The sequence below is a fragment of the Bombyx mori genome, chromosome 17 (assembly GCF_030269925.1).
Source record: "Bombyx mori chromosome 17, ASM3026992v2".
In the NCBI taxonomy this organism is placed as follows: Eukaryota; Metazoa; Arthropoda; class Insecta; order Lepidoptera; family Bombycidae; genus Bombyx; species Bombyx mori.
In genome coordinates this window covers 629,955-657,895 of record NC_085123.1, presented here as the reverse complement: position 1 = coordinate 657,895, position 27,941 = coordinate 629,955, and the positions used below count along the sequence as shown (strand labels likewise).

At 42.8% G+C, this 27,941-nt stretch overlaps 3 protein-coding genes across 4 annotated transcripts in view; 1 reads left to right on the top strand and 2 right to left on the bottom strand.

The window, feature by feature from the left end:
• Positions 1-4,320, top strand: part of LOC101740212 (uncharacterized) — a 59,592-nt gene extending 55,272 nt beyond the window's left edge. Inside the window, exon 7 of the mRNA XM_038016859.2 lies at positions 334-4,320. Within this exon, the coding sequence (XP_037872787.1) occupies positions 334-448 (115 nt within the window). The 3' untranslated portion in view covers positions 449-4,320. The remainder of the gene's footprint in view (positions 1-333) is intronic.
• LOC101740344 (clusterin-associated protein 1) lies at positions 4,279-23,057 on the bottom strand. 2 transcript variants are annotated; one of them, XM_004933650.5, is made up of 12 exons: positions 23,036-23,057; positions 22,464-22,660; positions 17,869-18,036; positions 17,081-17,176; positions 16,283-16,500; positions 14,441-14,573; positions 13,598-13,682; positions 12,891-12,989; positions 6,756-6,872; positions 6,110-6,202; positions 4,988-5,093; positions 4,279-4,609 (listed from the first exon to the last, which is right to left on the bottom strand). In XM_004933650.5, the coding sequence occupies exons 1-11, from the start codon at positions 23,055-23,057 to the stop codon at positions 4,996-4,998; spliced, it is 1,326 nt and encodes a 441-aa protein (XP_004933707.3). In that variant the 3' UTR covers positions 4,279-4,609; positions 4,988-4,995. The 2 variants fall into 2 exon arrangements, with proteins under 2 accessions (XP_004933707.3, XP_021208635.1); XM_021352960.3 differs by having other exon boundaries at positions 4,279-4,518.
• Positions 23,058-24,844: 1,787 nt separating this feature from the next.
• Positions 24,845-27,728, bottom strand: LOC101737666 (large ribosomal subunit protein mL62). Its single transcript, XM_004934287.5, has 5 exons — positions 27,431-27,728; positions 27,107-27,208; positions 26,123-26,206; positions 25,691-25,860; positions 24,845-25,087 (listed from the first exon to the last, which is right to left on the bottom strand). The coding sequence occupies exons 1-5, from the start codon at positions 27,584-27,586 to the stop codon at positions 24,994-24,996; spliced, it is 606 nt and encodes a 201-aa protein (XP_004934344.1). The 5' UTR covers positions 27,587-27,728; the 3' UTR covers positions 24,845-24,993.
• Positions 27,729-27,941: the final 213 nt, after the last annotated feature.

Sequence of the window (27,941 nt, the reverse complement as noted above, 5' to 3'; positions counted from 1 at the left end):
TACTAGTGGTAGGACGTCTTGTGAGTCAGCACGGGTAGGTACAACCTGCCAATTTCTGCCGTGAAGCAGTGATGCGTTCCGGCAACCGATGTACCGTAAATACTGTGAGACCTTACAACTCATATCTCAAGGTGGTGGCGGCATTTATGTTGTAGATGTCTATGAACTCCGGTAACTACTTAACGCTAGGTGGGCCGTGAAATCGTCCACCCATAGAGGCAATAAATAAAAAGTTTAGCAATAGAGAAACGGTCCCACTAATCGAAGACGGTAGGTATAAACGAGACCTGCCACCAATTTAAAATGTTAAAACGTATTGCTTGCGCTTTCCAGGGCATACGCTGAGCAGTTCATAGCGGTTTGCGACGAGAGTAGACACGCGGCAGAACAGCACGACTCCCTGCCCACATCCCACACCAGCAACTCTAGCAACGCCCAAGAGAATTGAGTACACGTACTCATCTAATATTTTAACTTCAAACATATTACATAGCAGAGGCGGATTGTCCGTAAGGCAAACTAGGCATATGCCTAGGGGCGTGTGAGTGACAAGGGGCGCGCGAGCTCAGATTTTTTAAGTAAATAAGTAAAATAACATATCGACTATTAAGAACTAAATGCTGATCTATAATCTAAATCTATAATAGATTATATTGCACAAGCATCGATATAGTCGTATTATGGAATATTGCGGGTTTGTTTGTATTTCATTCGCGCATTAGCGTAAGTAGAAGGGTCCTAGTCTACTAAAGTCTAGGGTTTGAGGATACAACGTCATCGTAATTGCAAAAACAACTAGTTAAAATTGATAGTATTATGATGACAATTTATGGTCGGTAAGGGGGCGCCGATAAAGTGATTGCCTAGGGCGCTCTGGACCTTTAATCCGCCGCTGTTACATAGTGTACCTAATGTTGGTTTGATTATTTTATTATTACACGTAATACCTAACTAAAGCAACGTAAACTATAAACACTCATGTATATAGTTAAACACTTGTAGCTTTTATAACTTAACATCAGTGAGTGCTTCCGCGCCCGCGTGAGTGTTTAAAGCATTAGAAAAACAAAAATTTACTTGTGTTAATCAACAGCAGTGTTCAACAACAGCAACAATAGGTATGTTTTCTGTCTATACTTTTAAAGACACACCTTCCGAGCCTCTACCATTTCTCGCAATTCTATTATGTATCACTTTTTATTTTAAAACACTTCGTGTACTTACAAACATAATAAGGGAAATGTCATTGATCGATGACAGTTTATCTCAAACTATAAAGAATTTTCTAGAATGTTTGTTAAAGGCAATGCCTTAAACCAACTGGTACCAATATAATTGAGGGAATCGTAGGCTGCTCTAAGTATAGCTAACTTTATTTTTGTTCAAATGGTGCTACTATAAATAAAAATATACATTTTATAACGAATGTATTCCTTAAATGTACAGTAATTTAATTATCAGCACTGAATCGTCGTTAAGCACTATATTAATTATCCATTTTACAACTAGTTTAACGATATCGCACGTGCCACGCTTCGGAATGGATTTCTTTGTAAATAAAAACATAAAAATTAAATCACAAAACATTATCGCTCAAATAACCTCCTGAGCCGGCGATATGTCGAACTATTTTTTAACAAAAAAAAAGTTAAATGAGACGTATTACATTAAATAAACTAATACAACACATATTCATACTGGATTATAAAAAAAATATCTTTCATTTTACTTATTAAAATAATCATAATTACATGTAAAGTAGGATTGTTATTTTTTTTATTATACATGAAAATATAATGTTATAGACTCACTCAACTAAGGTTAGTGTTTAATATTATTAAAGAAAGACTTAATTAATAAGTAGAATAGGTAATAAGCGGGGCCTTGAAATACTCATGGTGACTAACGCACGTAATGTGTCTTCATAATAGTAATATGTACTAATTTTTTTAGTTATTTTACGAAAATATTATACTGTTTCTATGTTTTCAAGGTGAATTTTTCACTTTTAGGACACTACATTCAACCGAGTTATAAACACTCTTAGAAAATAATATTATTTTCGCAAAAAGATTCAAATATTCTCGGTCTTTTCAACGTAATATTCTATTATTAACTTTTTTAGTGTTTAATATTTTCATAATAAAACGACTAACAATAAAATTTATAGACAATCAAAAAAAAATATTCGTCAAATATCTGTGTTATATGAACTACTTACTTGTTATATTTAAGATTTTACACTTAGTTCTATATTCTTTCCAGTTGTTACTACATAGGTAGGTCACCAATATCCCCTCTTTTGCTACTGCGAAGCAGACTAGTTCTGGTGTAAGTGATGTGACAGCCTTGCACGCTTTTGGGAACGACACTTGAGATTCTGACCTCATGTCTCAAGATGACGTCACTCACCAGTTGGATCGTCAGTCCGTGTACCCACCTAGAACAACTAGGACGTAAACTGCATACTGGTGATAGGACCTCTTGTGAGTCCGCACGGGTAGGTACCACCACCCTGCCTATTTCTGCCGTGAAGCAGTAATGCGTTTCGGCTTGAAGCCAAAATAAAACTTAGAAATCATATCTCAAAGAGGGCTGTTACCTACTTTTAGATTGCTGAAGTCAATGGGTTGTGATAGCCCATTAACATCAAGTGATCCATGAGCTACATCCAATTAAGCAATATTTTTTTGAGGTTTATACATAACTCTATATCCACCTATACTTACCTTAACTATTTTAATATAGATTAGATTACTTATTACGTATTGTACACAAGACACCTTGTATAGTCCTATGTACCTAACTGGTGCCAAATTATATGAAGAATCTGCTTGTAAATATATGTTCAAAATTTTTGCTCAATTCAATTCTATTTTTAGTTGTTATTATTTGTTAATTTAGTCTGTAATTCTTATTCCATTTATCTTATAATTTAACTTAATTGGATCAAAATTTTATTTAAAATTTATATAAACAGTTATCATATTTTGTATTTTGAGGAATAATTCTAATTATGTAAGATTCTGTTCATTAGTATAGTTGTTAAAGTTTTTGTATAATATTCTAGACTATAGGTATTTATTGGTACTTTAGACTATGACATTTTTTAGTTTATCATTCAATCAAATCCTCAGATTTAGCAAAAACTTTACTCACATAAAATAAATAAACAAATATTTACTAACGATCACGCCACATTAACTGGTCCCGTGCTAAGTTCGTAAAGAACTTGTGTTACAGGTACCAAATAACGGAAATAAATGTAAGATTTTTATTATACACACACATATATTTAATATACATCCATAACCCTGGAAAAGACATTTTTTTTTATATTTATCATACAAATATCTTCCCTTGGCGGGATTCGAACCCGCGACCCCCTTGTGTAGTGACCATGTCACTTACCACTACACCAGACAGCCGTTTGTCAATGTATTGTAATTTATTTATTTTACAGTAAAATAAGAACCATTAATTATGTATGTGCATCATTTATTCATCGCTAATTCCGTTTTATTGCAATACATAAAGATTTTCTATTTTTACTTTTACCACACATTTATTTTATGAAATTATAAAATTTGTACATGCAAACTTTTTCATTTAGGTAGGGACTTTTAAATAAATTTGATTATTGTCACTAAATTTCATCATTATTTGGTCAGATTTTTAATAAATGAATGTATTATTTTGAGAAATGTACTTACCGCTTATATAGTATGTTGTTTATTTTTGATAATCTGATTAAAATATATTTTTGTTCACATCATTCATTTATTATTATTACTGAAAATGACCCTTAGCGGGTCGGTTACATAAAGTTATTGTTGTTGTCATTGTAAATTTTCACTGCTTTTTCATTGTACATTGACCATATACATATATCTAACACACGTCCATAATTTCATTCATTATTTCACATTGTCAAAATTCTAGTTTAGGAGGTATAGCTTCTAATAAAAACAAAAATTATACGTGAATTAAAATAATAAATGTATTTAAATAAGTTTTCTTGTCAAAACCAATAGATACAATGTATGTCTTATTGCTTAGAGATCATCGTTTATCGAATTTAAGTATTTAGGGAGTAGGTAACACAATATATAGCACATGAACCTGGTGAGCATAAGACACGGAATGTCTAATTAATTCCCGTACCTACTGTTTTATTCAAACTTAGGACCAGAGTTCTTTTAACACACCATCGTGTAGAATTATATCAATCATATAATAATTATAAGGTAGTTATTTATTCAAATGAGATAAAATGTATTTTGTAAAAATATATTTTAATAAAAACTTTTCTGTGTAAAATTAAGTATTTTTAGTTCATTACAAATTCACGATACATTTTTATATGTCTATTACATATTCCTTAGTCTGCACAGATGGTGTTATCCTTGGACAATAATAATGTCATCAGAATAGCATGGCTATTTATCCAAGGTGAGAAATATCTTCTGCTACAGATTGGCCGACAAACTCACGGTCTAGCTGGAATCAAGCGGTTACCTGAGCCCATAGGTATCTCAAAGTTAATTCCACTCACCTTGAGAAATAAGCCTCAAGCTTCAAATCTGATCAGAACAACGTCTGTCTCTTCCTAGAAACCGGAACGCGTTACACATTAATCACAAGGAAATACGCAAATTGATATATCTTGTGGACAAATCTTTTCATTCATTATTTATTTTAACAAATAACATAGTTTTAAGAAATAGCGGTAGGCAGCGGCTTGGCTCTGCCCCTGGCATTGCTGAAGTCCATGGGCGACGGTAACCACTCACCATCAGGTGGGCCGTATGCTCGTCTGCCTACAAGGGCAAAAAAAAAATTAATTCACAAGCACGTGTTAGGTGTAAAAGCACGAAAACCTAAAAAGAATACTTGAATTCTGGTACAGCGTCTTCTTCTTAGGATCACACTGTGGGTCACACATACACTTATAAACTTTTCATACTACAAAATACCAGCTAGTAACCTATAAGACTAAAATTCGTTGTCGCTGAGCGCGGGGGCGGCACTCGTCAGTCTTAGCTCGCTCTCCGACGAACTGCCCAGAGAGTCTCCATCATCACGTTCGCCTCCTGGAACATAGAAGAGAAGACGAAGGGTCGTCGTACCCCCTTACGAGGGCACAGAACTGGCCTCGAACCAAACCCCACTACCCGGGCAGACGCTCCCTACCACTCAGGGCAGGGGTGATGTGTAGGAACAGATGCAGTGCAATACATATGCGACTCTCAGCTTCAGCGCCCCTAGCGGCAAACGTCAGGCTATTCTAACTCCATACAAATTTGAGTTAACTAACTAGGCTACCATAGGGAAAAAATAAAGACTGTTGGAAACGGAGTGAAAACTGCCACTCCGGTAATATACCTCTATTCTAGATCACACAAGACGATTAAAAAGATACAAATTATTCTTTATCACTTAACTGGCCTGTAACGGGCTTTTTAGTCTTAATGAGTGCCCGATATTTCTGCACCGCCAAGATTCGTGAGCAGGCCTAGTGTGCTACTACTAAAAATCTGGTAAAAACCCGTTAAATAATAGTGTCGATAGCGAACTTAACCGCGTAGGTTGAAGTCGTCGTAGCCTAAAGGATAAGACGTCCGGTGCGTTCGTATGTAGCGATGCACCGGTGTTCGAATCCCGCAGGCGGGTACCATTTTTCTAATGAAATACGTACTCAACAAATGTTCACGATTGACTTCTACATTTTTTTTACTTTTTTTTTATGATTGAAAGATTACTGGTAGCCCGGAGGCCTTTCCAGTTTCACCAGGACAGGTGGGCGTCTAGGGCGACGACGGTGACTTGCCTCTGCGTGATCAGAATTCGGGGAGTAGTCAGCGGCGGCAACGATAAGGCGATTATCATGACGTGACTTCCACGGTGAAGGAATAGCATCGTGTAATAAAAATCAAACCCGCAAAATTATAATTCGCGTAATTACTGGTTGTAACTGGACTTGTGAGTCCGCGCGGGTAGGTACCACCAACCTGCCTATTTCTGCTGTGAAGCAGTAATGCCACCGGGTGGACTGTGAGCTCGTCCACCCATCTAAGCATAAAAAAAAAAGGTTAAAGGGAAACGATACCTTGTGCTAGATCGGCGAAGTCTTCGTCGTCAGCGGCGGCCAGGGTCCGAGTGGTGGGGCGGGTCCGCGCTCGGGACCACCGGGCTTGGGGGTCTGTTCCGAACAAAGCACTTACTGTGTCATATAGCCCACTTGCTCGCACGCGTCCAGGCAATTGAACACTTCAGAGATCACATTCTCTGTCCTAGGAATACGGTCTGGTCTACGCTAGCTTTGGGCTCGGACAAATACACAATACTTTGTTATAGTGATTCATGTGGGTATCAGTGACAGATTGGTTTGCAGTCTCTATTGATAGTCATAAAATAATCAATAACTTTGATATTTTGTGCCAAAAAACAACATGACTATTATACTTTGCTGGTGGTAAGACCTCTTGTGCTGTGAGTCTGCACGGGTAGGTACCACCGCCCCGCCTATTTCTGCCGTGAAGCAGTAATGCGTTCGGTTTGAAGAGCGGGGCAGCCGTTGTAACTATACTGAGAACTTAGAACTTATATCTCAAAGTGGGTGGCGCATTTACGTTGTGGATGTCTATGGGCTCCAGTAACCACTTAACATCAGGTGGGCTGTGAGCTCTTCCACCCATCTAAGCAATAAAAAAATAAAAAAACTGGGTGTGATGACAGTAGTATACTCAGCTGACCGTAGATCTCTCGATCCGATAAGTCGGAGTCGGACTGCGAGTCGCCCTCGACCTCGTCGCGGATGTGGTCCCAGTCCCGCGCCGCGCCCCCCCGCGCCTCGCCCCCTCGCTCGCGACCTACGGTCCAGTTCGTGCGTGAGCAGTATGCTTATTGCGAGTAATTTAACGTTCTCGATAGCGTAAAAGTTTGTTTGCCGCTAGGGGCGATGTTCCAACTGCATACAAATTTGAGTTAACTTTTCCGCTATCGAGAACGTTAAAAAACTCGCACTAAAAACGCTAGAGGCATCGCTTCCATTTGCACCGAGTGATGCGATGTTTCAAATTCGTATGCGCCAATTTATCATGCATAATATGTACCTAGATAACATTAAACTTTGCTCAGTAGGTACTTTAAATAATACTAGCGGATCATATATTCGATCTAATGATTTTCTGAGGAGATTCAGCGAGAAACTTAGTGGGCTGTGTCTATGGGTTAGTTCGCTCGTCGAACTCTTCGTCGTAATCGACGAGTTCGACGAGGACGGAGACCAGTGCTCGAGGGGCCTAAAAGCACCGAGAGTGGAATAATTTTATATTTCATACTAGCCAACCCGGCAGACTTCGTAGTACATTCCGATTTGAGCAACCGACGCGCGTGGACGTGCTCATTGTTCGTTTGATCGCCCGACCTCGGTTCGTGGCACATCTGGCGTCCAAGTGTTTTGTCGGAAGTGACTACCGGTGATAATAGATCATTGTTCGTGGCACATCTGTGGCCCAAGTGTTTCTCGGAATTTGTACCTGCGCCTAATTGCAAGGCATTGCCGCCCGGGAACTGTGCAGTGGTTCTATTCACTCTAATTCTATTATATTTATTCTATTCACTAAAATTTCTAAAATTCCTAGAATCGCTTCGGCCAATTTAGTGTTACCGACGCAGGGGCCTCGCCGCAAGGCGAGCGCGTGTTTAAGTCCCGGGGCAGCCCCCCCTGGGCAGTCCGAAGAAATGGAGTTCTCTCCAACCAACACACTGCTCGCGGAATTCTTAAGCGAGAAATACCCGGCCCTCGAAACAGAATTTTTAGCTTACAAAGCTAAACGCGCCGTGAACTGTTCTGCCGTGCCCGCCGCGACCGCCGTTTCCGCCACGCCTGCCATTCCCGCGTCCCCTGCAAGCGCGCGCAAAACTCCCGCGCCGTACACCGCAGCCTCCGTCGCGCCCAGCACACCCGTGTCCCCCATACTCCCGCGAAAAACTCCCGCGTCTACCGCGGCAGCTTCCGTTATACCTCAGCGATCGTCTGCGGCCTCCGTCGCGTCCGCCGCTCCCGCGCCTTCCTCCTCGTCCTCCGACTCTGACTCGGATATGGAGGTTGACCTCGTTCCCGCCTCATTGACAGATGGATTCACCCTCGTGCAAAAGGGTAAGAAGCGCGCCGCGGAGTCCCGAGCTTCCGCGGCCGCTAAAATAAGCAAAGCCGCGAACGCGTCGCGCCCCCACCCTCCGACCCCCGTCGCTCCCTGTCCCCGTGCCACGCCGTCGCCGCGCCCGGTGGCACAAACGGCCCCTCCTCCGTTAATTCTTCAAGAGAAGGCTGCTTGGGACCGTGTCTCCCTGGCCCTTAAGGCCAATAACATAAATTTTGTCAGTGCCCGTAACCTCGCGAACGGGATACAAATAAAAGTAGCAACACCCGACGACCATAGAGCCCTCTCAAGCTACCTCCGAAAGGAGCGTATAAGTTATCATACGTATACGCTCCAGGAGGAGCGTGAGCTCCGTGCAGTCATACGTGGCATCCCCAAGGAGGTAGATGCCGAGCTCGTAAAGGCCGACCTACTCGAACAAGGCCTACCCGTAAACTCCGTGCACCGCATGCACACAGGACGCGGGAGGGAGCCATACAATATGGTTCTCGTCGCCCTCCAGTCTACCCCCGAAGGTAAACAAATCTTTAACGTCCGAACGGTCTGTAGGCTTTCCGGAATCACTGTGGAAACCCCTCATAAAAAAGGCACTCCGAGCCAGTGCCACAATTGTCAGTTGTACGGGCATTCTTCCCGTAATTGTCACGCGCGCCCTCGATGCGTCAAGTGTTTGGACGATCACTCCACGACTCTTTGCACTCGCGATCAAAAAACCGCGACTGAACCACCTAGCTGCGTCCTGTGCCGAACACAGGGTCACCCCGCGAATTACCGTGGATGCCCCCGAGCCCCTAAAATAAATCGCCGCGTCGCGCGCCAAAACCGCCTCCGAGCTTCCGGCCCTGACATCAAAGCCACGGCACCCTCTGTGCCGAAGGCTAAGCCTGCCTTCGTGCCGGCGCCGGTGCCCAGCGGCTCGGCCTGGGCTAAACCGTTGCCGTACACGAACACGGCTGTAGCTCCCTCCCCCGCGATTCGTCCCGCCCCCGCGATACGTCCCTCCCCCGTGATTCGTCCCGCCCCCGCGACCAGCACTCCGACCGCGTCCGACAATCTCGCTCTAGCGATCGACTTTTTTCAGTCGATCAACTTTGAGCGTGTTAATGCTTTGGGTGACGCCATTCGCGCCGCCTCCACTGCACAACACTTCATCGCCGTTGTGCAAGAATACGCTGACGTATACGCGTCGTTAAATACGTACGTCCTCCCCTCACTCCGCCGGTAATCAATGGCGTACATAAGTAGAATAAAGCCCCTATCCGTAACGATAGGATTTTTTAACGCTTACGGTCTCGCAAATCAACGTGATCAGGTTTGTGATTTTTTGCGTGACCATCAAATTGACATCTTTTTGGTGCAGGAGACCCTGCTTAAGCCCGCGCGCCGCGACCCTAAAATCGCGAACTATAACATGGTTAGGAACGACAGGCTTACTGCTCGTGGTGGTGGTACCGTCATTTACTATAGACGAGCTCTGCACTGCGTCCCTCTCGACCCCCCCGCGCTTTCTAACATCGAAGCATCAGTATGCCGAATCTCACTGACTGGACACGCGCCGATCGTTATCGCGTCCGTCTATCTTCCACCGGATAAGATCGTTCTAAGCAGTGATATCGAGGCGCTGCTCGGCATGGGAAGCTCTGTCATTCTGGCGGGCGACCTAAATTGTAAACACGTCAGGTGGAACTCACACACCACAACCCCGAATGGCAGGCGGCTTGACGCGTTAGTCGATGATCTCGCCTTCGATATCGTCGCTCCGCTAACCCCGACTCACTACCCGCTAAATATCGCGCATCGCCCGGATATACTCGACATAGCGTTATTAAAAAACGTAACTCTGCGCTTACACTCGATCGAAGTAGTTTCAGAGTTAGATTCAGACCACCGTCCCGTCGTTATGAAGCTCGGTCGCGCTCCCGATTCCGTTCCCGTCACGAGGACTGTGGTGGATTGGCACACGCTGGGCATCAGCCTGGCTGAATCTGATCCACCATCGCTCCCGTTTAACCCGGACTCTACCCCGTCTCCTCAGGATACCGCTGAAGCCATAGACATCTTAACGTCACACATCACCTCGACATTAGATAGATCATCGAAACAAGTTGCAGCGGAGGACTTCCTTCACCGCTTCAAATTGCCCGACGATATTAGGGAACTCCTTAGAGCTAAGAACGCGTCGATCCGCGCCTACGATAGGTATCCTACCGTGGATAATCGTATTCGAATGCGTGCCCTACAACGCGACGTAAAGTCTCGCATCGCCGAAGTCCGAGATGCCAGATGGTCTGATTTCTTAGAAAGACTCGCGCCCTCCCAAAGGTCTTACTACAGCTTAGCTCGTACTCTCAAATCGGATACGGTAGTAACTATGCCCCCCCTCGTAGGCCCCTCAGGCCGACTCGCGGCGTTCGATGATGACGAAAAAGCAGAGCTACTGGCCGATACATTGCAAACCCAGTGCACGCCCAGCACTCAATCCGTAGACCCTGTTCATGTAGAATTAGTAGACAGTGAGGTAGAACGCAGAGCCTCCTTGCCACCCTCGGATGCGTTACCACCCGTCACCCCGATGGAAGTTAAAGACTTGATCAAAGACCTACGTCCTCGCAAGGCTCCCGGTTCCGACGGTATATCTAACCGCGTTATTAAACTTCTACCCGTCCAACTCATCGTGATGTTGGCATCTATTTTCAATGCCGCTATGGCGAACTGTATCTTTCCCGCGGTGTGGAAAGAAGCGGACGTTATCGGCATACATAAGCCCGGTAAACCAAAAAATCATCCGACGAGCTACCGCCCGATTAGCCTCCTCATGTCTCTAGGCAAACTGTATGAGCGTCTGATCTACAAACGCCTCAGAGACTTCGTCTCATCCAAGGGCATTCTCATCGATGAACAATTCGGATTCCGTACAAATCACTCATGCGTTCAACAGGTGCACCGCCTCACGGAGCACATTCTTGTGGGGCTTAATCGACCAAAACCGTTATACACGGGAGCTCTCTTCTTCGACGTCGCAAAAGCGTTCGACAAAATCTGGCACAATGGTTTGACTTTCAAACTATTCAACATGGGCGTGCCGGATAGTCTCGTGCTCATCATACGGGACTTCTTGTCGAACCGCTCTTTTCGATATCGAGTCGAGGGTACCCGCTCCTCCCCACGACCTCTCACAGCTGGAGTCCCACAAGGCTCTGTCCTCTCACCCCTCCTATTTAGCTTATTCGTCAACGATATTCCCCGGTCGCCGCCGACCCATTTAGCTTTATTCGCCGACGACACGACTGTTTACTATTCTAGTAGAAATAAGTCCCTAATCGCGAAGAAGCTTCAGAGCGCAGCCCTAGCCCTAGGACAGTGGTTCCGAAAATGGCGCATAGACATCAACCCAGCGAAAAGTACTGCGGTGCTATTTCAGAGGGGAAGCTCCTCACGGATTTCCTCCCGGATTAGGAGGAGGAATCTCACACCCCCGATTACTCTCTTTAGACAACCCATACCCTGGGCCAGGAAGGTCAAGTACCTGGGCGTTACCCTGGATGCATCGATGACATTCCGCCCGCATATAAAATCAGTCCGTGACCGTGCCGCGTTTATTCTCGGTAGACTCTACCCCATGATCTGTAAGCGGAGTAAAATGTCCCTTCGGAACAAGGTGACACTTTACAAAACTTGCATAAGGCCCGTCATGACTTACGCGAGTGTGGTGTTCGCTCACGCGGCCCGCACACACATAGACACCCTCCAATCCCTACAATCCCGCTTTTGCAGGTTAGCTGTCGGGGCTCCGTGGTTCGTGAGGAACGTTGACCTACACGACGACCTGGGCCTCGAATCAATTCGGAAATACATGAAGTCAGCGTCAGAACGATACTTCGATAAGGCTATGCGTCATGATAATCGCCTTATCGTTGCCGCCGCTGACTACTCCCCGAATCCTGATCATGCAGGAGCCAGTCACCGTCGACGCCCTAGACACGTCCTTACGGATCCATCAGATCCAATAACCTTTGCATTAGATGCCTTCAGCTCTAATACTAGGAGCAGGCTTAGGGACCCCGGTACCCGTACTCGTCGAACTCGACAAAGAGGTCGACGTGCAACCTAACCCATGCATCAGCCCGCTGAGTTTCTCGCTGGATCTTCTCAGTGGGTCGCGATTCCGATCCGGTAGTAGATTCATTCGCGAAGCAGCTACTCTTGAGTTGTTAGGTCTCCTTCGGAGGCGCTCGGGTAGCTGTTAGCAAATCCCACCCCTCCTGGCTGAGCCTTTGCTCGCCCACCTGTCCTGGTGAAACTGGAAAGGTCTCCGGGCCACCAGTAATCCTTCAATCATAAAAAAAAAAAAAAACTTCGTAGTACCTCAATCAATAAATAAAAGACTTAAACTTTTGTATAAAATAAACTTAAAACAAACAAAATTAATCCGTCCGACGGGGGACACAACAAAGGAAAAACAAAATTGTCATTTTTATTTAATTCCGAGCATTTTCATATTTATTTTCATTTGCATTTTCATTTTTCTCTGTATTTCCACAAATAATTCGAGACTAAAATTATCCAAATCGGTCCAGCCGTTCTCGAGTTTTAGCGAGACTAACGAACAGCAATTCATTTTTATATATACATATAGATATATAGAATAGATAATTTAACAAATTGTTTACACGAAAACATTTAAATCGAACATGTGTGTGTCTACATCCACGAGTACGTCACCTGCAGTTTTGATCCTGAGTCTGGTCTTGGGTCGGGTGGCGGGGCGCGGCGGCTTCGCCTCCTCCGCATCCTGCGACTCGTCACTCGACTCCATTTCATCTAGATAATACACATTTATTTAAAAAAAACTAATAAAAAAAAAATTGGAATTCATCACGTGGACACAATTCTAAGCCATATTTTGAGCGACTTACAAGACGTATACACGGTCCGTTATTAATATTTCACGCCGTCTAACAAATTCGGGTAAACGTTCAGCCATTGGCGCACTAACCAATGTTCCTCAGTCACATCATCAGGCAAGCAAATTAAATTAATAGGACATCAACAAAATCACTGTTTTTAGGTTAGAACAAAATCTGTTGTAGATTTAATAAAAAATAATGGGAAAATCATCGCTTTATTATTTTTAATTCGAATTTGGCTATACTTTTTATGGCTTGCACATATTTTTTTATTGCCCTATAAGATAGACGAGCGTACGGCCCACATGATCGTGAGTGGTTACCGTCGCCCATGGACTTCAGCAATGCCAGGGGCAGAACCAACCCGCTGCCTACCGCTTAATACCCTTAATCTTCATCATTCGTTTGTTGACTTGCCGCGTGTGAGTCCCACTGGCTGTCCTTGTTCAATTTAATATGAAAACCAATCTGTAACCAGTTGTAACCTGTTGCTGAAGGAATATTAATCATAATTACGCTCACCGGATCCGCTGATCTTCCCTAGGACGTCTTCTGCCTCGTATTTGTGGATGAGCTGCATGATGGCGGTCTGCTGCTCTTCAGCCGCCTGCGTAGCACAGGGTCAGGACGAGGCGGGCGCGGAGTATTCAGATAATACACATAAATTAGTTAACCCTCTTCCATGCGTCGTATTCCTCAGTGCAAAGGGTGACCTTTACGGAGCACTTTTGTAAAGACTATGTTCCCTCCATTCCTTCCTATCCTCCGCCCAGTGGATAACGACATTGATGCTGGAGTCCAAATCGTCTTAATCTGATGGGACCAGCCATCGATATATTACCACGATGGGACCAGCGCATGGGACTACGCCCTCTAGGCCTCTTTCCTTCCACTTTACCGCTGATTAGTTATAGATAAGCATTAATACAAGCAAGAATGCGTTTCGGTTTGAAGGGCGGGATAGCCGTTGTAACTATACTGAGACCTTAGAACTTATATCTCAAAGTGGGTGGTGCCACTCCAGTAACCACTTAACACCAGGTGGGCCGTGAGCTCGTCCACCAACGTAAGCAATAATAAAAAAAATTAATTTTTTTACGTTCTCGACCGCGTAAAAGAAGGAATGTTTGCCTACTTTTCGCTAGGGGCGCTGATCCAACTCTATACAAATTTTAGTTAACTTTTACGCTATCGAGAGCGTTTAAAAACTTGCATTGAGCACACTGCTGTCTACACCGAGATAATATTGATTTAAGATTTAAAGTTCTCTGAACTGAGAGAACTTAAGCCACGGAACTTGGCATATAGTGTCCACGAGTGCTCACGGAGCATGCCTCCAGTCTATTATAATTTACATTAGAATACCTCAGCCTGAGCGCTCTCGAGTAAGCTCAGTTGATGCTTCAAAGCTTCAACGCAGCGGTACTTCAGGACGTAGTCGTCCCAGAGCTGCCCTAGTTCGGTTTCCAGCGCTGAAAGCTCGCCCTGGTACGCCGGTCTGCGAAACATTGATGCTATTTATTATAACTATATATTACTATATATTATATAACTATATATTAAAACAAACCCGCAAAATCACAATTTGCGTTATTACTGGTGGTAGGAGTTCTTGTGAGTCCGCACGGGTGGGTACCGCCACCCTGCTTATTTCTGCCGTGAAGCAGTAATGCGTTTCGATTCGAAGGGTGGGGCAGCCGTTGTAACTATACTTGAGCCTTAGAATTTATATCTCAAGGTGGGTGACGCATTTACGTTGTAGATGTCTATGGGCTCCAGTAACCACTTAACACCAGGTGGGCTGTGAGCTCGTCCGCCCATCCAAGCAATAAAAATATACATATACTTTAGTCCACTCTACCGATCAGTCTGTAATAACCTTACTATGAAGGCTATTTGGCTGACAGCGCTAACCAAGCTGCACGATCAGTATTCCTGAGCCCCCTTGTTCCGTCCTCCCCGCGAACGTGCAGTCTCCTCCTATCCTCTGACCTGAGTGGTGGACTCCCAACTCTGAATCAGTGCGCGTGACTATCATCGGACCTCCATAACGGAGTCTTTCATTTTTTAGGCCCTAAGTGGCGAAACCCGCTATAACAAGTCAATCGGGGACGGCTTGCCTGTATCTGACGATTCACTTCGGACCGAAGAGTCGTAAACTTAATTGATAAAAGCAATTGAAATAATCTGTATATTTATAGAAACATCACTCACTGAGTGTACTCAGTGTGATTGATGCGCGCGGAGCGGTAGACGTTCCAATATGATGCGCCTGATTTTTAGTCCAATAAGACATAATAATAAAACTCTTTATTTAACACCACATGCACAGAGTAAGCATATAAAACAATTATTAGATGGTGACATAAATGGGCGGCCTTATCGCTGAAAGCGATCTCTTCCAGGCAAACTTGCAGGGAGAGGAATAAGCGAACTGGACGGTGCTATATCTTAATAAACTTACATGAAAATATATACTTATATACACACGTGAAAAATAAATACAATATAAGAAGATAGACTTACATACGATTAAATACAAATAAATACTAAAAATATGCAAGTCAATACAAAATAAGTAGCAACTTGTACAGCTATATCGTAGGAGCCATATTATTGTGCAAGGTAGTGCGATTTTAATATGAACTTGAAAATTTCCGGCGAGGACGATTGTTTGATGCTTAAGGGTAGTGCATTCCATAAAGGGACTATTCAACCGTAAAGGAATGGTCACGTGAGCCGGATCTTCAGCTTTTTTTTTCCTACCTAAGCTGATAGATAGCCTTGAGAGGCTATATCAGCGACGCCTTAACTAGTAAGTGAGCTCACGGCGCTCAAACCTGATGACGTTGCTAACACGAACCCTAGCAAGAGCCGTGCTTCGCAGAATCTACCACCGGATCGGAAACGCGACCCACTGAGAAGATCCGGCGAGAAACTCAGTGGGCTGTGTCTGAGGGTTAATTTACTCGTGGAGCCCTTCGTCGCCAGCGACGGGTTCGACGAGAACGGTGACCGGTGCTTGAGGTACCTAAAAGAACCGTTAGTGGATCGGGAGGATCCGAAATGACGTGTTTGGGACGACGTCGACTGCTTTCCATTCTGTCCGCAGGATCGGGAATGTAGTTACCGGCGGCCACGATGAGAGGGTTCTCGTGTCGTGTCGCTTTATCGAAATGGGGAACTTCAGCATTAAGTTGAACTGACTTGATCTTCTGCACTGTGTGTAGTCTTTTCTCGGCTCGCTGCAGCTCCGCGCGGCGCCTCTCCAGCTTGGCGTCCAGGGCGGCTTCGCTGGCCGCCACACCGCCGCACTGCTCCCGGGCAGAGCTCACCCGGGACGCCACCGTGTCCAGGGCGCGCCGGAGACACGACTCCATGGCCGACATGTCTAAAGGGCGGGACAGGGCCTGCTCTCGGGACTCCTGTTGTGGGAGACAAGTCTTGTACACATCAGTAACATTCGCAATACCTTTCTTATCAGAAGAGGACGGATACTGGTATTGCTGAGTATCAGAAAAATGGTACTAGTCAATACCATTCTTCTACCAACGAAATAAACATGCTTTCCGATTAGGAAGACAGAATAAATTGATATTTTAAAGCAACTTTCGGTAGGCAACGGTTTGGCTTGCCCCTGACATTGCTGAAGTCCATGCGCGACGAAAACCACTCGCCATCAGGTGGGCCGTGCGCTCGTCTGCCTACAAGGGCAACAAAAAAAAAAGAAACTAAAACTGAGACGCCGCTTAACTTAAGGCCCGGAGTTCGTCTGTCCATTTAGGCTAAAAATTTGTATCCGAAGAATTGGAACAATACATTAGTGCCTTAGAATGTGTACACGAAAACGGAATGAAGCTTATATTCGTGCATCAAAATCTTTGCAAAGACTAATCTGAGCTATGGTGCTGAATTTGCTGAAGTAGGTCACGATTTGCTTTTGATTAGAGTCAAGGAGTCTAAATTGGAGTCACTTAATTTCCATAAGCAGAATGAAAAATGTACCTTATTCTCAGGTTCCTTAGTCAGTAAGTCGTATAGGAAAGCGCCTTGAGCGGTAATTTCCGTAGCTAAAGCACGAGCTTGTTTTATTTCCCCCAACTGGAATGAAGAATGAGATTTTTTTCGATCCCGACAATAAAATAATCTGTTTTTATATTTGATTGGTTGTATCTCTCACGTTGCTTTGCTTTCATCGAACCTCGGAAGACGCACAGCATCCAGTCGACCAAGTGCTTAGTGCAAATAGACGAAGACTTCACATTTTAAGATAAACGTTGACGATAACGATAGGTAGATAGGTTTACTGGTGGTAGGACCTCTTGGGAGTCCGCACGGGTAGGTACCACCACCCTGTCTATTTCCGCCGTGAAGCAGTAATGCGTTTCGGTTTGAAGGGTGGGGCAGCCGTTGTAACTATACTTGAGACCTAAGAACTTATAACTCAAGGTGGGTGGCGCATTTACGTTGTAGATGTCCATGGGCACTAGTAACCACTTAACACCAGGTGGGCTGTGAGCTCGTCCACCCATATAAGCAATAAAAAATAAATAAATAAAAAGGTACATGTAAATATAATTTTTTTATTGATGATAAAAATTTTAGTACCGTCTCTGAATCGCTAACCGTTCCCGTGTTCTTTGTAAAAGAACTATTTGGTAGCATTAGGGATGGCGATTTTAAAACGAGCCGGTTCTCAAAATCTTACGTACAACTAATAAAAAAATGTACAAAAAGACAAAAAGTAAAAAAGTCTACAGAATTCTCGTAACACGCGGGATCTTACTACTGACCCTATTACTGATGTCATAAGACAGCGGAGTTGAATCGGACTGGTCTTCAGAGCCCGGTGACTCCAAGGCTGCTCTCAACAAGGTCGCCACCTTCAGCAACTCACGCACGGCCCAGCCATCAGCACCGTACAACTTCTTGCCGTTTAGTTTAAGATTCGCTCGGGAGTGCTGTCAATTGCATAAGTTTTCAACTATATTTTTTAAACTTAGAGAAGCAAATGGCATCTTGTTTAATATTATTATTAGGTGAATATTGTTGTTCGTCTTGTCATAAGATAATTAAATATTTAATGTAGGTAAACGCTAAGAAACTCCACATCATGGTAGGCAGGCGAGTGTCTAGTTGCCCCTGGCAATATTATTATCCGTAGCTACGAACGACTGAACTTTTTCCATGATGTGGGCCAGACGCAAATTAAGAATATTCACAGTAACACTTGTAGACATTAATGAAATGAGTACTTTAGTCATGTTCGTGAATAACTTGCACAATGAAGGTCATAACAAGAATAATAACGTTTTTTTCTTTTTTTGCGTAGTTACACTGATGGCGGTGCCTCTTGTAAGCCTAACTTGTCTATTTCTGCCGAAAAGCAGTGATGCCATCCGGTTCGAAGGGTCCGATCCAGTGGTAGATTCTGCGAAGCGCTGCTCTTGTGAGCTCTCCTACCCGTCCGGGCGTAGCTCGAATAGTCTCTTAAGCTACCAGCGAATAAGTAAAGGAAAATAAAAAGGTGGGACAGCTGTTATATTATACAATTGTAGCTTGAACATCATGTCTCAAGGTAGGTGACGGCATTCACGTACTGATGTACCTAGGTATAACTGATCGGTTATATTCGTTCTCCTGTCTATGCAATGTTTTTTTTTTTTTATGATTGAAGGATTACTGGTGGCCCGGAGGCCTTTCCAGTTTCACCAGGACAGGTGGGCGAGCAAAGGCTCAGCCAGGAGGGGTGGGATTTGCTAACAGCTACCCGAGCGCCTCCGAAGGAGACCTAACAACTCAAGAGTAGCTGCTTCGCGAATGAATCTACTACCGGATCGGAATCGCGACCCGCTGAGAAGATCCGGCGAGAAACTCAGCGAGCTGATTCATGGGTTAGGTTGCACGGCGAACTCTTTGTCGAGTTCGATGAGTACGGTTACCGAGGTCCCTAAGCCTGCTCCTAGAGCTGAAGGCGTCTAGTGCAAAGGTTATTGGATCTGATGGATCCGTAAGGACGTGTCTAGGGCGTCGACGGTGACTGGCTCCTGCATGATCAGGATTCGGGGAGTAGTCAGCGGCGGCTACGATAAGGCGATTATCATGACGCATAGCCTTATCGAAGTACCGTTCCGACGCTGACTTCATGTATTTCTGTATAGATTCGAGGCCCAGGTCGTCGTGTAGGTCAACGTTCCTCACGAACCACGGAGCTCCGACGGCTAACCTGCAAAGGCGGGATTGTAGAGATTGAAGGGTGTCTATGTGTGTGCGGGCCGCGTGAGCGAACACCACACTCGCGTAAGTCATGACGGGCCTTATGCAAGTTTTGTAAAGTGTCACCTTGTTCCGAAGGGACATTTTACTCCGCTTACAGATCATGGGGTAGAGTCTACCGAGAATAAACGCGGCACGGTCACGGACTGATTTTATATGCGGGCGGAATGTCATCGATGCATCCAGGGTAACGCCCAGGTACTTGACCTTCCTGGCCCAGGGTATGGATTGACTAAAGAGAGTAATCGGGGGTGTAAGATTCCTCCTCCTAATACGGGAGGAAATCCGTGTGGAGCTTCCCCTCTGAAATAGCACCGCAGTACTTTTCGCTGGGTTGATGTCTATGCGCCATTTTCGGAACCACTGTCCTAGGGCTAGGGCTGCGCTCTGAAGCTTCTTCGCGATTAGGGACTTGTTTCTACTGGAATAGTAAACAGTCGTGTCGTCGGCGAATAAAGCTAAATGGGTTGGCGGCGACCGGGGAATATCGTTAACGAATAAGCTAAATAGGAGGGGTGAGAGGACAGAGCCTTGCGGGACTCCAGCTGTGAGAGGTCGTGGGGAGGAGCGGGTTCCCTCGACTCGATATCGAAAAGAGCGGTTCGACAAGAAGTCCCGTATGATGAGCATGAGACTATCCGGCACACCCATGTTGAATAGTTTGAAAATCAAACCGTTGTGCCAGACTTTGTCGAACGCTTTTGCGACGTCGAAGAAGAGAGCTCCCGTGTATAACGGTTTTGGTCGATTAAGCCCCACAAGAATGTGCTCCGTGAGGCGGTGCACCTGTTGAACGCATGAGTGGTTTGTACGGAATCCGAATTGTTCATCGATGAGAATGCCCTTGGATGAGACGAAGTCTCTGAGGCGTTTGTAGAGCAGACGCTCATACAGTTTGCCTAGAGACATGAGGAGGCTAATCGGGCGGTAGCTCGTCGGATGATTTTTTGGTTTACCGGGTTTATGTATGCCGATAACGTCCGCTTCTTTCCACACCGCGGGAAAGATACAGTTCGCCATAGCGGCATTGAATATAGATGCCAACATCACGATGAGTTGGACGGGTAGAAGTTTAACAACGCGGTTGGATATACCGTCGGAACCGGGAGCCTTGCAAGGACGTAGGTCTTCGATCAAGTCTTTAACTTCCATCGGGGTGACGGGTGGTAACGCATCCGAGGGTGGCAAGGAGGCTCTGCGTTCTACCTCACTGTCTACTAATTCTACATGAACAGGGTCCACGGATTGAGTGCTGGGCGTGCACTGGGTTTGCAATGTATCGGCCAGCAGCTCTGCTTTTTCGTCATCATCGAACGCCGCGAGTCGGCCTGAGGGGCCTACGAGGGGGGGCATAGCTACTACCGTATCCGATTTGAGAGTACGAGCTAAGCGGTAGTAAGACCTTTGGGAGGGCGCGAGTCCTTCTAAGAAATCAGACCATCTGGCATCTCGGACTTCGGCGATGCGAGACTTTACGTCGCGTTGTAGGGCACGCATTCGAATACGATTTTCCGCGGTAGGATACCTGTCGTAGGCGCGTATTGAGGCGTTCTTAGCTCTTAGGAGCTCCCTAATATCGTCGGACAATTTGAAGCGGTGAAGGAAGTCCTCCGCTACAACTTGTTTCGATGACCTATCTAATGTCGAGGTGATGTGTGACGTTAAGATGTTTATGGCTTCAGCGGTATCCTGAGGAGACGGGGTAGAGTCCGGGCTAAACGGGTGCGATGGTGGATCAGATTCAGCCAGGCTGATGCCCAACGTGTGCCAATCCACCACAGTCCTCGTGACGGGAACGGAATCGGGAGCGCGACCGAGCTTCATAACGACAGGACGGTGGTCTGAATCTAACTCTGAAACTACTTCGATCGAGTGTAAGCGCAGAGTTACGTTTTTTAATAACGCTATGTCGAGTATATCCGGGCGATGCGCGATATTTAGCGGGTAGTGAGTCGGGGTTAGCGGAGCGACGATATCGAAGGCGAGATCATCAACTAACGCGTCAAGCCGCCTGCCATTCGGGGTTGTGGTGTGTGAGTTCCACCTGATGTGTTTACAATTTAAGTCGCCCGCCAGAATGACAGAGCTTCCCATGCCGAGCAGCGCCTCGATATCACTGCTTAGAACGATCTTATCCGGTGGAAGATAAACGGACGCGATAACGATTGGCGCGTGTCCCGTCAGTGAGATTCGGCACACTGATGCTTCGATATTAGCGAGCGCGGGACGATCGAGCGGGACGCAATGCAGGGCTCTTCTATAGTAAATGACGGTACCACCACCACGGGCAGAGAGCCTGTCGTTCCTGACCATGTTATAGTTCGCGATTTTAGGGTCACGGCGCGCGGGCTTAAGTAGGGTCTCCTGCACTAAAAATATATCAATTTGATGGTCACGCAAAAAGTCAGAAACCTGATCACGTTGATTTGCGAGACCGTAAGCGTTAAAAAATCCTATCGTTACGGATAGGGGCTTTAATCTACTTATATACGCCATTGATTACCGGCGGAGTGAGGGGAGGACGTACGTATTTAATGACGCGTATACGTCGGCGTATTCTTGCACAACGGCGATAAAGTGTTGTGCAGTGGAGGCAGCGCGAATGGCGTCGCCCAAAGCGTTAACGCGCTCAAAGTTGATCAACTGAAAGAAGTCGATCGCTAAAGCGAGATTTTCGGACGCGGTCGGAGGGCAAGTCGCGGGAGAGGGACGAGTCGCGAGGGCGGGACGAATCGCGGAGGAGGGAGTTGTAGCCGTGTTCGTGTACGGCAGCGGTTTCGCCCAGGCCGAGACACTGGGCACCGCCGCCGGAACGAACGCTGGCTTAGCCTGCGACGCAGAGGGTGCCGAGGCTTTGATGTCTGGGCCGAAAGCTCGGAGGCGGTTTTGGCGGGTGACGCGGCGATTTATTTTCGGGGCTCGGGGGCATCCGCGGTAATTTGCGGGGTGACCCTGTGTTTGACACAGGACGCAGCTAGGCGGTTCCGTAGCGGTTTTTTTATCGCGAGTGCATAGGGCCGTGGCGTGATCGCCTAAACACTTGACGCATCGGGGGCGGTCTATGCAATGTATAAGCATTCCAATGCAAAATAATGAGGCACACTAAACTTACAAACAGAGACACCGCGTGCGTCACTATGGACACGCGCTGCTCCACGCTGCCCCGGCCGCCGGCCAGGACGGCGTCGGGGTCGACCCTCGCCGCCTGCCAGCGGAGACACTCCTCCACCAGTTCCCAGTTCGGGATCCTGAAGCTCTCCAAGGATATTGGCTTCGGGAAGCCTAACACGCGCATGGCTTCGCTGAAATCTTTAATGTTACATTTATGAAGGATTGTTAAGAAGTGAAGAGTATGGAACGGAGCGTTAAGATGTGAGAGAAGGGAAACGGTAAGGAAGGGAAAGAGAATGAGAGACAGAATGACAGCGAAAAGTAAGATGACGAAGACAATTGAATGAGCAAGGCCTAAGGTGTCAGTTGATTTTTCATTATTAGTGCAATATATTAAGTGTATACCTAATCTATGATTAGTGCAACAGTGGATAGTTTATTTTATGTGCCACGATCCCAATTCTACATTCATTTTCACGATAAAATTTCTTCTACTTTTAATGGATAAAAGGATGTACAAACAAGCCTAATCTTATTAGAATCAAAAAACTTTCTTCTAATTGTAAAACTCACTTCTAAGATCACGGTAAGACATGTCGTTCTCACTGGAATAACAGTTTTTACCGTGTTTACAAAATAGCACTGTTCTAACACTTAAGGATAGACTTGTTGTGAAAAGCCGTTACTATGACAACGTCTTTCTCATTGATAACATAACCTGTTACATTACCTGTTCTTACCATAGACCTTTATACTTCAGTGGTTCTTACCTTGAAAAATATTCTCTTTTTTTAGTAGTGCAGATTAGTTTCATAATCATATTAGCCAGCTAGCTAATAATAATAATATCGCAAAAAAAGGAACACAAAAAAATTTAGGCACATACATTTTTTTAGGAATCAATGCTGGTGGTAACCCTAATTTTATGAATACTAACCATAAATCTATTAAGTAATTATTCACATGTTGAAGAATCATAATCGATTATTTAATTAATTTGGATTTAAAGTCGCCGAATGACGTCTGTGTGCTTAGTGCGGTTATTTTAACTTTCTCGATAGCGTAAAAGTTAACTCAAATTTGTATGCAGTTGGAACGTTTGCGTACGTTTGCCGCTAGGGGCGCTGTTTGAGTAACTTTCGCTATAGAGAACGTTAAAAAACTCGCACTAAGTACACACAAAATAAAACTTGTGAAAAATAAACATAAAAATTTTCGAACAATTTTTATTTTTATAGTACCTATATAAATCGCTACAAAACATGAATTATTTATCTCAGTTTTATACTAATTGGGCATACAAATAGTGTTGTCTTATGAGAACTACTAATTTAATAATTTTATTTCTTTAGTTTTCCTACAAAAGATATACAAGTTACACATATAGTTAAAAGAGCTGTAGCTCACTATTAGCTCGTGTGCTCCCTCGACTAGAGGAAAATGTAGCTTTCATAAGAATACAACAATGCTAACACTCACTCAACTAATAATAAAAGCTCTTATTCAGACGCCCCTTAAATGCATAATTAATATTAATTATTGTGCATAATTAATCATCATCATCATCATCATCATCAGCCTTTATCTGCCCACTGCTGGACATAGGCCTTCCCCAATGCCTTCCACATAATGCGGTCCTCCGCCTTCCGCATCCAACGACTTAATTAATGCAATGTGTATACTGCAAAGCTATTATTTGATCTTCTCTGAATAATAAAAATATACAAAGATTATCATTTTTCACTCCATTCTTATTGAGATCAGTTTAAATTTACAAACTCCTGCAATATTGTAATGATTAATCATTTTGGTGGTCATTTGCTAAGTTATTGCTGTCAGGCGCTTAATTATTTCATTGAAAAATGATGTGGAAAAGCGTAAATGTTTCCTTCAAAATTTCAATATTATCATTGTTTTAAATTTAATGTTTAAATGTTAAATTTAATGTAAAGATAGGCAATATTTAAAATGATTATATGAATTAGATACACCATTCAGACGCTACTGTTTTTAATTCTAGTAACTTATTTTCTTTTAAAGTACTAACCTCTGCTCTCTCTATATTTTCATAATTTTAAATAAGCTGATAACGAAGTTTTTCCTTAAAGCTCACGAGCGTTACACAGAATGCTTAGTGTTACTCACTTTGGGAGAAATAGAAAAAGCATTAAATTTTACGTGTTAAATCATTTTTACAATAAATTTAGGCATTATTTCTAATTTTAAGTATTATCCTTATTCCAACAGTTTTCTGAACGAAAACGATGCTTTATGCAACGACATCTAATGATGTTTTCGTTACAGTTCCATATTCAGAAAAGGGTACCAGAAAATATCCATTTCTAGATGTGAAATTGCGATACTCGACAAAAATTGTACAGCTTATAATTTTAAAACTTTTAATAATTATAATACGACAGTTTACTTCAAATTCTAAAGTGACAAAGTCACAAAACAACACTATTTCCTATCTCGCTCTAACACACAGGACTGTGTGGCCAGCGTTCATGTATGCCCAATTAGTAGAAAAATCATAAATCAACAACAGTAGGAGGTTGTTTCAAGGAGCGCTTCAATGAATCTTCGCGTTTGATGGCCACGCGTAGTCTCGCCGCTTTTAACTGCCTGAAAATATAATTAAGTACTTTTAAATGATTTGTGTTGTGAAGCCACGTATTTCAGTATAAGCATCTCTTTTATACCTAAACTCTATTTATACCTCAAAAGAAAAAATATGATTGCAATATCCATTATAGGATAACAATATTTTCTAATTACTTTACTTCTATGGTTTGGAATTGTAAGCCAGCACATATTGGTACTATACCTCATATACTTCTACTGATACATTTATAAGTTCCAAATTGAATAATAGTAAAGCCATTTATACAACAATTGAATCTTTAAACTCACATTCAATCAAAAATGTAACACAACTTGAGTAGTGAGTCCTACCAGTGTATGGTTAAAAAATTCTCTTCCACATTAGACACAGTCATCAAATTGGTCATTAATATGACCATATGATAATCAAGGTTGTAGAATTTAATATGTGTAGCAGTATATTTTGTTACACCAATATACAATTAGTACATTGTGAACCAAAATAACATTGATACAGTTGATAAAATAGCTTAATTATGTATAGAAGATATAAAAGACAATAATTGAGTTTATCGTAATTTAATAAATTTTTGGCTAAGTGGTTTAATAAGACAGTCAATATACCTCTGCCTTATCCTTTCCTGAGTTTCCGGTGAAGGTTCACGTTTTGTGACTTCAGCATCTCGGATCATATTGCGTAGCTTCCGCATGCAATCAGCCAAGTTGAGCTGTTGAGACCGAGTGCAGTCTGATTTTATGATCAAATACCCTTCTTTTGTCAGCTTCTTGTCATACTGTAAAATTATTATTAAACATATCATTGTAAATTAAAAATGCTCATTTTATCATACATTATCTTTTCAATAAATGTTATATGGATAGATAAGTTGACAGCCCAACTGGTGTCAGATAATTTTTTTCATAGTGAAAGTCATTCACGAACTTGTGTTAATGTGATGTAAAACAGAAATAAAAGTTAATATTTTTTATTTATCTACCACTAACTAGTTTAAATTATTAAGCCTACTACTACCTTAGTGGAGTACAAATAATTACCAATTCAAGCATTCTCTGTCTAATATCGGGATGTATCCAGTCAGCATCACTCAACTTAAACCTTAAGTCGACTTTTGTATGAACCTAAAACAAATTGATACTTAAAAATTTGTAAGAATGTGTATTAAAGATATTACAAGAGATACATATTACAATCTAATTAATGTAAATAGTACTTAGACACATACAATTTGCTCATTTCATAACACCTTTCTATCTGGTGTTATGGAAGAAGAAAACTTTTAAAATGCTTTATATTTTTTAGTTTCTGGCTTAGTTAAAAAAATCGAAAATCAGTGAATTGGATATGACTTCTTCTAATGATGTCTAATAATAAGAAGTCACTTAATTAAAAGCACTGGTACTATTTTAATGTCATGCATTTTATTATTGTGACAAAGGCACTAGTCATTGACATTCAAATATCTGTGACCATCAAGACTGTAAGTATTCAAAAGTCAGAAATAATAAATGCGAGATTAAAATATAAGCTGAGTTATAATTATGTTTACAACTCGCTAAAATTAAACTTGATAAGGTTGAATTTTCACATTTTAATAGTAATGTAGAAATTATAGATTAGAGAAGCATGCTACTTTGAAAATGTAGTGCGGCACAAGATAACTATACCCTACTATGTGTACTGCTTATATTGTTATATACACATGCTGTATATTTACTACGTTTTGCATTGTTATTATGTACAGTTAACAAGATGCAATTGTGCTACTACTACTACTGCTTATTTTACTACCTATACTGCTAATGATTTATTTGTCAATGATATAAAACTATATAGATATATTAATAATAAATAAAGAATTACTATTTTTAAGAGAACTTACTTAGATATATTCCCACAATAAAAGTAAATCAAAGTCTACAATATAGACTGGAAAATCTGATACTTTAAAATTTGAAATGGTTTATTTAGTTTGTGGAATAATTTCTAATATAAAGGAAAGTTGTTTACAGTCTGTTTACCTTGTTTACGTTCTGACCTCCTGGCCCAGAGCTGGCACTGTATGATATATCCAGTTTCTGTATCGGTATGAATCCTGAGAATTTTTCATTACCATCAGGTTTCTGTTAAAAAAAATTGATTATTTAATTGTTTGTCAACATTGTATTAAATGTGTCAAAAATATGGAGTTTAGCAGTGTATTTTTTTTGTTTCCATTTACATGTTTACAAATGAGTGCAGATAAGTAGAAGTAGCAAAAAATTCAAAGAAAATAAATACCCAATTTCATATTTCAATAATACAAGAAAATTATTATTGTTGTCAGTATTCTTAAAATAGCTTACAAATGCAGGAGTGGTGAGCTTCAAAGAACTATTTGGATAGAGGGTTTCCAATGATATGGAGCTCTTGTATCCCAAGGGCCTCTGAAGTAACGCAGTACAAGTTGCATTTTTAATTAAGCCACGTATAAAGTTTAAACGTAATGTAGCTAAAGTCATTTTGGGAGAGACTTTATCAAATATGACGCATAAAAATAAAGATTTAACTCATTATTTTATTTTACGAATAACCTCAATCATAATGATATGAATTGACACTAATGACAGTAACACTAGTTGAACTTTTCTAACACGAAAAAGCGATAAAATAATACCATACAGCCCAAATTCTTTACTTGTATTAAAAGCGATTTCTGTTTTACAAAAAAATGAACAGAAGTGAAATGAGATGAAATAATGTCTTAGTAAAATGATGAATTTTACTGAAACTTTCAAAGGCTTTTTTGATCTTGAGAAGACACGTTAAATTAGAATATTCCATTTTTTCTAATTTTTAGACTTGCGCAGATTCTAT